The sequence below is a fragment of the Trachinotus anak genome, unplaced genomic scaffold, assembly GCF_046630095.1.
Source record: "Trachinotus anak isolate AG129_WGS33_773 ecotype Australia unplaced genomic scaffold, CSIRO_AGI_Tana_v1 ptg000014l, whole genome shotgun sequence".
Classification (NCBI taxonomy): domain Eukaryota; kingdom Metazoa; phylum Chordata; class Actinopteri; order Carangiformes; family Carangidae; genus Trachinotus; species Trachinotus anak.
The window spans coordinates 7,717,192-7,730,230 of record NW_027273865.1 but is presented as its reverse complement, the minus strand read 5'-3'; the positions used below and the strand labels follow the sequence as shown (position 1 = coordinate 7,730,230).

Here is a 13,039-nt window from a genome sequence, read left to right as displayed (position 1 = left end):
TATTAAAAATAGAAAGAATAAAATATGGATGGAAATATTAAAGGACCAGTGTGTAGAATTTAGAGGAATCCAGTGGCATGTTTTCATTATTGTCTAATCACCTGAAACTAATAATCACTGTGTCATTTTGTTGTTTCCATGTTGTATCTTCAGTAGCCCAGAATGAACGAACCAAATGCCTTTTCACATTACCAGAAGGCCACCGTAGTTCTCCTATACATGGGTGGGGGGGGGTGATTCACTACTGCCACTAAATCCTACACATTGGTCCTCTAAGAAGTGAGCAGTGGGCTCTCATATCTAAAAGAGATACCACTGAAACTTATAACTGTAGTAATATAACAATAATAGTGCAAATCTGACTTAATTTAGCTCTTACAGGAATTATCACTTCCTCTGCATGAAATTCTGCAACATATCTATGGGCAGAGGGAAGATGATGGTCGAGTTCTTCTCTGCTGCGATGGTGTTGAGCGTCTGCAGGTATCGCAGCTGGAGACCAGAGGGTGACTCAGCGATCACCAGAGAGGCTTCTTTCAGAGCCCTGGAGGCCTTCATCTCTCCCTCTGCAGCAATGATCTGAAACACAGACAGACGATCATTGTCTCCACTCGTGTTGCCTCTGTGCAATCTTTCATTTTTAATGATTAAAAGGTATGAAGAGGAAATGAAATCAGATCTTCCATCGCCGTCTTCACCTTCGCTCTGGCCTCCCGGCTGGCCTCTGCCTCCGCTGCCATGGCTCTCTGCAGCTGTTGAGGCAACTTCACATCCTTGATCTCCACACGCTCCACCTTAATACCCCACGGATCAGTGGCTTCATCCAGACTTTCCTGCAGGGGAATATTGAATAACAAATCATCTGGTCAGAAAACCATTGTTAGTGCCGTGGAGGCTTTTAGCCTTTGATTAGCTCATCTTGGTTTTGTGGTGCTTTTGTTCTCTGGTTCTCATCATCGCTGTTTTAGCAGAAACAGAGGGCAAAAAAGCTCTGATAAACCCAACAACACAAGTTAATGATCGCAATTAAATATCCAAATATTTTTTCTGTTGCTTTAGACCAGAATAGAGATAAAATGAGAATCACTATGAGCCCTATACCCATCAGCAGGTTAAAAACATGTTTATTATGTTGATCCATGACAGCTGGATGTGTAAAGAGGCAAATATAACGAATTATAAGAAAATCGTGTCACTTTCAGCCCGGTTTGGACTTCTTCTGCACCTTGTAGTCAAACCAAAATCTGATGCAGCTTTAAAATATCAGGGTTAGAGTTCATCATCTCACTCTCTGTTCATGTTCTTGGGACCATGAAAAGCACAGAGAGTTTGCCTTTGTGTTCTTTGTCAAACATTTGCGGCAGATTTTCCTCACTGCTAGTGCTTTATTCTTGCATGTACATACTGTATTTTGCACCTGGTCAAAATGCAAACAAAACATTGGGAGGAATATATGGAGGGTAATGAGGTAAATATTAAACCCCTGTTTGCACAGAGACACAGCAAGGTGCACGAGCTGTTTGAGGAATGTTGATGGGCTACAAATTAAAAACAGCTCTCCAGACTGATGTTTGAATGAACGCTGAAAGTCTTGTGTTCTGTTGCCCCCATAAAGTCAGAAATAAGTTTAACTGATTTAGTGGACATGAGAACATAATTGGATTTTGATTTTATGTTCAGCCATTTTTTTTTTATAGTTACTAAATTGAACATTCCCACAGCTCGCCTGTCCGCCAGCTCCCCATAAATCTTATTACCACACAGTTTATCCTCACCTGCATGCTGAGTGAGATGCCCTCTCGGTCAGACAGCAGCTCTGCAAGGTTTTTGGTACCGAGCACATTCCTCAGGGTGGTTTGAGCCAGCAGGCGTGTAGATGAGTGTGCATTGGACACATTGGCAACAGATGAGATTGGGCAGTGTATGCGGAAGTACACCACGCCGTCCACAGACACTGTCACTGAGTCTTTGGTGAGGATCTGCAAAGGTGCAAAAGGTTTTCTTTTATGATCCTGCCAGTTTGATAGATACAGATGATATTCCCACATTTAATGTAAATAGAGCAAATACAAAAAAAAAAAAAAAAAAAAAAAAAATGTACCTCTTGTGGAGGGATGTCAAAGGACACAGTTCTCAGATCGACTTTCACAAAGTTATCAGTGCAGGGCAGAACAAAGAAAAGACCTGCAAAGAAATACAGATCCTGATTCTATTCTATTTTATCATAGCATCATAGTCAGCAAGTGTTTGGCAATCCTACACTGTATTTAGACAGTCCTATACTGCTGAAGTGCTGCAGGATGAAATAAGCAGAGTATCAGTCATTCACTGAGCTTGTATCAACTTTCAGAAGAAGGCTGATCGAACTCCACTGAACAGAACTGTAGAGTGTCAAAGGCTGGAGATGAAACCTATTGGACCCCCCTCCCACCTCCCACCTGATGTATATAGTCATGCATGTAACACATTAAATGACAGACCTGGTCCTTTAGGCTTCCTGTCTGCGATCCGGCCGAGTCTAAAGATGACGGCTCGCTCGTACTCCTTCACTATCTGGACGTTAGAAACACAACCAGCCATACAAAGAACATCAGAAAGTCCAAAAACAAATCTGTGTAAATAAGGGGAAAAAAATCTTATGAAATCAGCGACGTAATTGAACTAAATGCAAATGCATGACTGTAAAGGTTAGTTCCACACCAGTAAGCTGACACAGCTGTCCAATGTTAGATAAAGTATCAGTTACTGACTGTCATCCATTTCATATGTGGTGGTGGAGCCACAGTGTGCAATATCTGTATGTTTTATTGAGTCCTCTGACTGGCCAGTAATACATTTTTTAAAACAATGGAAAGTCCACTCCCTATAACTGAGCAGATGCTGAGTCTCAGCCTGTTTTAAAGCCAATTTGTGTAGAACTGGATTCAAAATTTCCAACTTTGGTGGCACCAGTGACATGAGGAATATTGACGAAACTTGGCTGGAATTTTAAAATGGTCATAAAAAACCAGAGCAGCGAAAGCAGAGTAAAAAAAAAAGAAATAAATAAGAAAAGTCCAATAAAAAGACACTGATTTCTTCATCAGCTTTCAGAAACAAATAGTGCTCTAATCTAAATCAGTAGTATGCATCAATGAGAATATACTCTACCTTAACACACATAAATAACGAGAGTGGGAAGGTTGCTGCTATAAAGACGATTGATATGAGGACCAACATCCAACCAAAACAGCTGATTCTCCCCGAGCTTTTATCTGAGGAGAGAGTGCAAATCACTTTAGAGTCTTGTGCTGCAGCACAGAGAAGCACTGAAGTCAGCTTTGCATATTTTCCATGGCCGCCTTGTTCCACGCATGTGAGCACTTCAGTCCAGACTGAAGCTTGTTGTAGTCATTTTGTAGTCACTCAGGTAAACAGTAATATGGTCCAGTGGGGCGGCACCTTTTGCTAAAGGTAACTCAGTCAGGTAGTGAGTTGCGGTGGATACACACTTCTCCTTTGTCATTAATGAGGTAATTAATCTCAGAGGGAAGTTACATCAATTCAAGTTCAGCAGAGTCACAGAGTTTTGTGTAAATGTACTGTATTATTGATATAGCTCTTTATTTTCTTCTTCTTCAATTATCTTTATTCTATAAAATGTCAGAATATATTAAAAAAAGAAAAAACCAACACAATTTTGAGGGCCCTACATATACATTCAATAGCTTGTTTTGTCATCCAACAATCCAAAAACCCAAAGGTATTCACTTTACATTTATTTTTATATTCTTAGAAAACATACATTTGAGAAGCTGGAACCATGTTTTCTTGATAAATAACAAGCAAAAGGAACAAATAAAACATATTGAATTTTCTGTAGATTGATGACAAGATCGATCAATGAACTGTTTCAGTGCTCGAAGCAACATTTTCATGAATTACATAGCTACAGTTTTTTTAGAGGGCTCCAGACAGACTGTCTGCGTAAAGGAGTTATGCAAACTTTTGTGGATGAAAAAAAATGTTTAATACATACATTAATAAAGATAAAAATGTTTATTTTCTATATTCAGTTTAAATTAATTGCTTTTGTTGTAGTTCTTTTCCTTCCTTTTGTAGTTTTCACTGATCCCTGCTTGCACCCTCCACTGTACATCTTTGTAATATTATTGTGTAAAATTATTGAGAAATTAAATAATAATGATGAACATCGTAAGGAACAAACTAAATCCTTTATAGGCAATAAAACATACAGTATTCTCTGATCTCTGTGATAACAAGGAGGGATTCCTTGAAGGGCCAGGGTCCTTTAAAAACAGCTCACCTAGGCTCCCTCAAATAACGTTTATAATATGTTCACCCTGAATAATTCAGCGTTTTCCCACTCCCTCAGTGTCAAATATGATAAAAAGTATTTACCTTCAACATGCTCCACAGTATCGACCTGAATTTTAGTTTGTGTAACCATCTCTGCTGTGCTGGATGTTGTTGAGATCATTAGCGAGGATGTGTTGTCGGTGTGATGAAGCGAGTGAACCAGAGCTGCGCTTGTTTACCTGCCTCTGCTCCCTGCGGGGTGTGGTCTGTCCCCTTTCCCTCATCACCTGGTGCTTTCCATGAGCCAGAGACGCACACATCCACTCTAACTCCCACATGTTGTGTGACTCTTGAACTCACTGTGCGGATGCCAACAGGTAACATGAACCACAGAGCCAAACCAGCATCTATGTGGCTCTTGCACTGGAAAGCCTATAGGTTTTCCATTATACTCTTACATTCACGTCCAGGAGTCTGACACCCGCTGAGTGCAGGTTATGAATAAACAATAGGTGGCATCCAAGTCATGAAACATGAGAGCTAGTGCAGGAACAAGAAGAGGTGTGATCATGTTCATGTTTGTTCATGATTATCTAAGTTTCCCCACATTTAAATCGTGTAGAAACTGGGACATACGTTTTTTTGTTTTTTTTTAAATAAAAAGATATTGTGCGGAATAAAAAAAAAATTACAATTTAACCAACAGAGGAGAGGGGGGACTACATAAAGAGAAAAAGAGAAGAAGAGATGAAATGACAGAAGAATTTTCTGTGTATTAATTGTACTAAGAGCAATATGAATACCCACAGTAATTAATGATGTAAAACAGCCTGACTGGACAGTTCTATGATGTGAAGCTGTACAGTCAGCTACAGTCATATGAGCTGTCATGTGAGCAGCCCATCACCATCATTTTTCATGGAGGTCCGTTTAACGGGCTGTCACACGGTGACTTGGTCACATGACCGCCAGCTCACTACATGACTGGCGCATGAATCCCACCTGCACTTGTTGACAATGCTACACACAACAGGCCCACTTTGCCCCTTTGAACATTTTCATAGAGGTGGATGAGTTTAAAAGGCAACTGTGTCTAAAGCAGGAAAAGAAAAAACAGTGGGTGCCTTTTGATTTGTGGTGAGGCTGAAGTTGTTTTATTTTCTATCATGTGATATAAATTCTTAACCGTTACAATTTGTGACTATTGACATTATTTAAAAGAAAAGACCAAGACAAATTTACTTCCAGATTTTAATTTTTTTTTTGCCCCCTTTAGGAACTGATATAACTCTGATAACATTTACAGTTTTTTTTTTTTTTTGCTTTATTCTGATATTTGATACCAGAATCCCTTAGACTTACTGAATCAATAAATCATCCGTTAAATCAAATTCAAACACCGGTTTCACAGATGACAGTGTTTTCAGATGCACCGAGAGCAAGATTTCAAGAATGCTGATTAAAAAAAAAAGATAATTCCAAACTTGAATCTACCATATAAAACATGTAATTTATGTTCTTATGAAAATTAAAATTCCCTTTTAACAGAATACATGCATGTGTGGTTTCCTCCTGCAGCACACTGTTCACTGTTTAGTTTTAACGGGGTCTTCCTGTGTCAACATAGGTAACTCAGAATTGGCTTCAGCTAAGAAAGATTAAGGAAAAGAACCAAATGGGAATTCAAAAAGAAAACATTACTGCAGTAAACACTGTGGATCTGCACTGCAAATAGCCCAGTCTTTCTAAGTTTACCTAAGGAAAAGAACATTTGAATTAATTGGTAAATGTAATTATTTGTGTATCTTAAACAGCTTGGAGGACAGGTTGAACTGGCTGTTCAGAGCCTTCTCATCTTCACAGATATACTGTAATAAAGTATCAAGAGTACAATACAAGTGTCAAGATAAAACTGTTCAGACTAAAACTTTATTTGAAATGACTGTGGCCAGCACAGCACAGACACACAGTGTTCGTGTTTACAAGATATCTGAATACACCAAGGACACCAATATGTGCATCCTTTTTTAGCCCACATCAAATCAGACATTAAGACAAAATAAAAATTTTGGTCATGTAATTTAAAAAATACTAGAGGACAAGAGAGTGTTTCCACAGAATACTACTTGCTTCAAGTGGAGAGATCCTCCACGTCAGGCACCAACTGTCTCCATCATAAACTTGCGACTAAACTCATAAGCCAGGAACAGGGCTCCGTTGGCAGGGAAGGTGCGTATCATGGTAGGAGTCAGGCCGGAGTACAGAGCAGTGATCCCTGAGGGACAAGAGAGAGTCAAACAGGTCATTAAGCAAAGGGCATTGAGCAACATATCACTGAGTAGCAAGAGGCATCCACACTCTGCAGCAAAGTCAGAGCAGCTTACTGCTCCACAGAGTTTCAAACCTTCTGTTCCCCCATTAACTGTCTCAGGGCTCGTGTCATAGCTTTTGTTAAGGTTTTGTGTCAGTATGATGTAACTATTGGTCCCCATTCAAGTCTATATTACATGTTTACCACCTTCCCGAGCTCAGTCATGGGTCCCTGCAAGTGTCATGTCAAAGACATAAAACTGGCCTTTCATTTACCATCAAAACCAGCCCAATGAATGTACTAAAGAAATTTAAAGTATTACACCCCACACACTCTTCTGCACATCTCCCCATTACACCAGCAGATGGTGCAGACGGTGCAGGTGGTGCAGCATGTGGCTGTGTCCCTGTACATTAAGCATGCAGCCAAGGATGAGATGTACAGTTACTATATATTCAGCTAAATGTGCAAAACAGGTCAGACTCTAGATTTTCATACACTACAGTGTCTGCAGTGTCTACCTGGTTTGCCCATTAGTACTGTCATCATGATTTAACTGACAGTTTCACTGCTTTCATCTCTCGATAGTTCAACTTCTTTCAGTGATTACACTTCAGCTGACACTTTTTCACAGTTTCTTTCTTCTCAACATTTCCATTCAATTCAATTCAATTTTATTTGTAGCAACAAATCACAATATACATTATAATATATGGGTAAGGTCGACCTGCATTTCAACTGCCACTTCAACTTCTTTCAGTGATGCAACTATTTCGAATATTTCAACTGCTGATTTTCAGCTGTGAGCACACTGAGATTTCTTTAGAAATGTTGCCTTTTCTTGTAATATTTAGTTAATTTATTCAATTATTTTCTGTTGTACGTGCAGTTTTATGTCAAACATCTCAGCATGCTTTGCTGTTCTTATGTTGGACACCCTTTATACTGTACATACTAATATACATTTATTACCAACACTACTGTCTCCTTCAGGGCTGGTTCATGTTCCTTCTTCCCTTTTTTTAATAATTGGAATTATTATGAATAATTCTGCCTCATTATGAATGCTGACTGGCACCAGGAGACAGTATAACCATAAACCCCATGCTTTCAGATGTCACTCGCTCCCATCGTCTTTAATAAACTCCAGTGATGGCCTTCTTTCCAATTACGTAAGAGAAGCTGAGAAAATGTGCAAAACAAAACAAATATTATTGGAGATTCCTCTTTTGAATGAACATCTATTCAAATGAGAAGTGTGTTTCTGAAGAGGTTATTTCTGAACATCTAAAGTTGTTATAAACAGAATGGGAAAGTCACGTCTAGACACTAAGTGTGTGTTTGAGTCAGCCCAGTTCTCCACTGAGCCGAGGTTGTAAAGAGCCAAATTACACAGTTGCTGCCCTTCAAACTATGATTACATGGTCATGTGATATAAACCAGTTGGTTGCGCTCCCCTGCTGTCATAAATATGGTGCGGATGAAGAAACTTCAGAGGCATTTGAAAAAAGCCAATGAGGAGCAAAATGAATGCCCATTTAGGTTTTATTTGAGTTTTAGAATTCTCAATCACATCTTACCTTCAGTGCGGATGATACCCATGAAGGTTTTCATGAAGCCCTCTTGCCTCCCAGCTAAGGAGTACACCTGGATCCTGGACTTCACACAGTCTATGGGATAGACCACCAACCAAAGACAAGCTCCCCCAAATCCACCGCTGAACATGAGCGGAAGAATACCTGCAAAGACCAGCGTTATTCTGTGGCAGCAGATCACAAAAACATCTACACACCATCAGCTGCGACAAAGCCTCATTAAATATAGAGGGGAAAAAATAACACAACCGTACCTATACCGTCCTTCTCTGTGCCCATGTGCTGCGCAAAAGTCGACCGACACAGTTCATAGGCCCCAAAAAAGCAGAAGTAACCTGGCATCTCCCTCACGATGGTGGACGTCAGTCCTTGGTAGAAACCCAGGGGACCGTTAGTCTTCAAGACCGTCTTCACTACTGTCCACACAGTGCTGAAGTCACACCGCAAAACACCACACAGTCAAAAGTGCATCAGCTGAAAAAGTAAACATGTGCTGCTCACTCCAGTGTCTCCTTTTGGTCACACTGACCTCCTCTGTCCGCTTGCAATCTTGCCAGTCGCTTCCATTTCGTGCATGGCCTGCAAGCGACACTTCACCAGCTCAGTGGGGCATAAGGCCATGGCAGAGAAGATGGAGGCCAGAGACCCTGCTGAGGCCTTCTGTATGTCACTGATGAGCAACGAAAAGGAGGAAAATTAAAGAAATACACAATAAAAGGTTTTTAGCATGCATCTAGGGAGATTCTTTTACACAGAAATATAAATTCTTTCCGATCGTGACCTCAAATACTGGTTCATTTGCTCTGGTGTAGTCTGCTGACACACAAATGTCTTTGAAAATTAAGTGCACTAAGTGGAAAACAAGCCTATGAATGTACCCAAGACGACTTTCTGGGAGTGCAGTGACATTTCCCGATCCAGATCTGATGGAACTGTTTCTATCTCAAAGAGGTCTTCAGTGCACAAAGTCAACTTCTCATTAAAGGTCAAGGGAATAACTCCTGGCTTAACACATGACATTTCTCAGAATAAAGTGTTTGATTAAATATTTTTTACATCCAATTACAATAAACAAGTTGCTCCTCGTCACATTCTTATGTCTGTTCTTATGTTGCTCACTGTTCAGTGTGACATGGAGAACGTCCATGGCAAAGATTTAACTGGTTATGATGATTTACAGTATGGATAACTTTGCAGTTAGAGTTCACCAGCAATCATTTTAACCTCCCCATTTTTTCATGATCTAACTTATGCTCTGAGATTCTAGTGATGATTCTGAGATTTTACTCTAATGCCTTTTGTTTCCTGACTCCCCTGCTATGTGACTCCTCCAGCATTGATTTCAGAATCATAGTTTTCTTGTTCCAGCTTGATTTATTCACTACAGTCTTTCTTGACAGTGTCGCTATTCCTCTGTCCTGCCACTAAAACTGAGATGGGAAAAGCTCTGAGTTGTTCAAAATGGTAATACATCAGATTTCCTCAGCGCTCGCAGTATTCACACTTCACAAATTAGTGGGTGATTTGCCTTTTTATTCCAGGTTTTTCAGGTTTTGCATCACAGGCAACATAATGGCTGGGATATGAACGTAGGTTGTTGGGTCTGTATGAAGCCTGAGAGGAAGACAGCAGAAATTATGGCTGGAAAAATAAACAAAACAACATGCCACCTCCTCTGCCTTTAATTTAATCTGTTTTTTATTTACACCAGGCCAAGATAATGTAGTAAAGCACATTTCTCTTTGTAGTAAAGATGGAAAAGCAACATCACTTATTGAATTTAAAGGTTAACTGCTGACATCCAAAATAGTAGTTTTAAGTTGTTGTAGTTTTAATTATATTGTTAACATTATTTATAGGTGATAATGGGGCTTGTGCATTAATAATGCAGCAATTTATATAGTGTATAATGACTACCATTAGCAATATATACTATGTATACCACCATTAGAAACAGCGAGGAGATGTTTTTTTTTTTTTATTTTAATTGACGAACACCTGACATCATTCTTCTTTAGGGTGCATTTAAGGACTCGCTTTGTTAGCAGTTCAACTCACATTATCATTATTATTATTTAATGAATCATCAGTACTTATACAGCCTTCCAGACATTTAATTTAGAATGAAAAAAAATTGTGTGACCACACCCAATGATGATGGTGCATTGCGCAATATGGTTTATGGCAAAATACTTTACAACACAGGAAGTGGACAGAAGAGGCAGAAACTCCTCGATGGCAGGAGAGGGAGGAAAATGTGGAGAGAAAAAAACAGCAACCTCAAATACATACTACATTGATCTATCGAAACCAGTTCTGGAGACGGAAACACAAATAAATGTGCAGGAATGTCAGTTGGCAAACCTGAGTTCTGTCCCTTTATCCAGCTGAGCCATAAAGCGAACGGCATCCTGGCAGAGGCCATAACTCAAGAAGAGCACGGCGTTCTCAGTGATGTTAGCTATAAGGGCTGGGGTGGTGCCTCTGTAGAGACCACTGAGTCCCATCTGTCTGAAGGTGGATACGAAGCAGTGGATGAAGCCGCGGTACATGGTGGGGAAGGTCTGCATCTTCACCTTTGTGGTGTCAAACGGCTGACCACTCAGCACACAAGCTGTACCACCTGTGGACGGATGACAAGAGATGGAAGGTTCTGTCAGAGAGATGTAAATGTGCTCATGACTTATCAGAGAGGAAGAGACCAAAGCCACGTAACGGTCGACAGTCAAAACACCTTTTATTGTTATGCTCACACAAGATGAAGTGTATGATGGATCTGGATATGACTTTGTGAATGTATAAAGCTTGTTTCTGCAGTAGATAGAGGGATGACAGTGGGAACCCAGTAATAACTCAATTGAGACATACATTGTAAAGCTCTTCGAGTGGTTGATAGACTAGATAAAAGTCCAAATAAATGCAATCCATTTACCACTTTACCATACAATCTGCTGTGCATAGAAAACCCACCAACTGCCCCTGCTGTGAAGTCAATGATGGCCTGGATTACAGGGTGTGGAGCCATGGTGCTTCAAAAGATCCTATGGACCTGAAAATATCAAAAAATTGAGGCTATTCAACAACCATCACCTCTTCACACACAAATAATACAATCACAAAACTGAAAGTAAAATTACTAATGAGATAAAATACAACAAAGGCCAATCTATATTTGATGCTCACCTGTGGTCTCCTCAGTCTGCAGCGGTTGATCTTAGCCTCTGTTTTCTTCCAACTCTACAAACACTTACTGTAGGCTACCCCAACACGTCGCTCCATGTGGCGCACAAGATGACCGTGACCTTGTCAACACCCCACCTGGTAATACATTTCAACATTCAGCATCTCAGTCTGCAAAATGAAACTAACATTTTCAGGAACGGACTTCAGCTGGACGTCTTGTGACGTCTTGAGAAATCCACCAGCAGATTCCAACAAGTGGCTCCTGTCGTGTGCACTAAGCTCTTAAGATGTTATATCAACTATAAAGAGGAAATCAAACCGATACAGGAAACGGTTGGTCTTAAAACCAAAATTAAAGCCTGATAATTAGGGGTAAAATTAGGCTGTTGCATCGACAGATTCTATAGAGGTCCTGAATTTATGCTGTTATGTTATGTATCCGGTGACTGTTGGCACTTCTTTAAAAATGATTATTTAATCTCTGTCTTTGCTTTCAATTAAAACTCATTTAGCGATTAGCTTTATTTTGAAACTACTAAGTACTGCACATGTTTCCATTTTAACTCACACTGACTTGACACTGTGGACTGGTTAGAATAAAAGGAACTACATATCCAACTAATTTGACAGCTGAGAAGTTATAGCACAGAGTAGCTGATGAATAAACGAAATAATTAAAAAAAAGAAAACATCAGCCGTGTCTTTAACTGTGGAGTTAGTCTTTGCCATGTGACTAAATGGGCTAGGGAGTTGCAAATGCGGAAGAGATGCGCTGCTGGCTGCGTCCGGCTGTAATACCCGACAATGGCCACAAGGTGACAGTATACTCCATAGTTAGCTGAACACAGAAACACAGCTCCCACAGATCACCAAGGAGCAGCTCCTGCAGAATCTGGTCTGTTTCAGAAACTTACCACTGAGGAGTCTCTCTTTCCTCATTTATTTCAACCAAACTGTTTTTTTTTTTGTTTTTTTTTTGATGTATATAATTTTAAATTCCTTAACTTTATCATTGTTATACGGTGTTATCAGTATTTGTAGTACCCCTAATTTTGAGAGTTGTTTTGTAAACTTGATTTTAACTGGTTCCACGCTATGAGTGTTGGATGTGACGGCACCAGGAGCATTAACATTTGTGTGAATGGAAAATTAAACCGAGTCACACAAAGTTGTGTGGGGTCTCACTTTCAAGTAACTGCATGAAAAATATGAGTTGTTATCATCTCCCATAAATATCATCAAGCAGATGAATCATTAACAGAGAAGATGAACATGATTATTGCATTCATTCAACTTGATCGTGATAACATAAATACAGTTTGAGCTGATAAACATCAATTAAAAAAAAAAAAAAAAAGTAGGCTAATGGGCTATTCTCTCCTGACCTAATGTATAAAATAACAGTCTGCGTTTAACTTTGAAATCGATGACCGCTGATAGATTAGACAGAGAAACACGGATGACAGAAAAAAAAAAAAAAAAAAGTTTATTTTTTTGGTCCACATATTTGCCAGGCGAAAGAATGAAAACAAGGATTTTTTTTTTTTCATCTAAGTCTTTCAGTGTCATTCATTGGAGCTCTTCAGTTGTCAATCAAATGTGGGCGGCGTCGGCCACTAAATGATACTTCCAGTAAGTCCTCACATGCTGT

The 13,039-nt window shown here is 39.6% G+C and overlaps 2 protein-coding genes across 2 annotated transcripts; both read right to left on the bottom strand.

Annotated features, from left to right (window-relative positions):
- Positions 1–28: 28 nt before the first annotated feature.
- Positions 29–4,530, bottom strand: stoml3a (stomatin (EPB72)-like 3a). Its single transcript, XM_071496683.1, has 7 exons — positions 4,402–4,530; positions 3,151–3,254; positions 2,481–2,553; positions 2,102–2,184; positions 1,776–1,979; positions 699–833; positions 29–579 (listed from the first exon to the last, which is right to left on the bottom strand). Exons 1-7 carry the CDS (start codon positions 4,478–4,480, stop codon positions 388–390), a joined length of 870 nt encoding a protein of 289 aa, XP_071352784.1. The 5' UTR covers positions 4,481–4,530; the 3' UTR covers positions 29–387.
- A 950-nt stretch (positions 4,531–5,480) lies between these two features.
- On the bottom strand, positions 5,481–11,710 carry slc25a15a (solute carrier family 25 member 15a). The gene is made up of 7 exons (XM_071496682.1): positions 11,389–11,710; positions 11,176–11,254; positions 10,570–10,828; positions 8,735–8,875; positions 8,460–8,635; positions 8,191–8,349; positions 5,481–6,574 (listed from the first exon to the last, which is right to left on the bottom strand). Exons 2-7 carry the CDS (start codon positions 11,228–11,230, stop codon positions 6,453–6,455), a joined length of 912 nt encoding a protein of 303 aa, XP_071352783.1. The 5' UTR covers positions 11,231–11,254; positions 11,389–11,710; the 3' UTR covers positions 5,481–6,452.
- Positions 11,711–13,039: the final 1,329 nt, after the last annotated feature.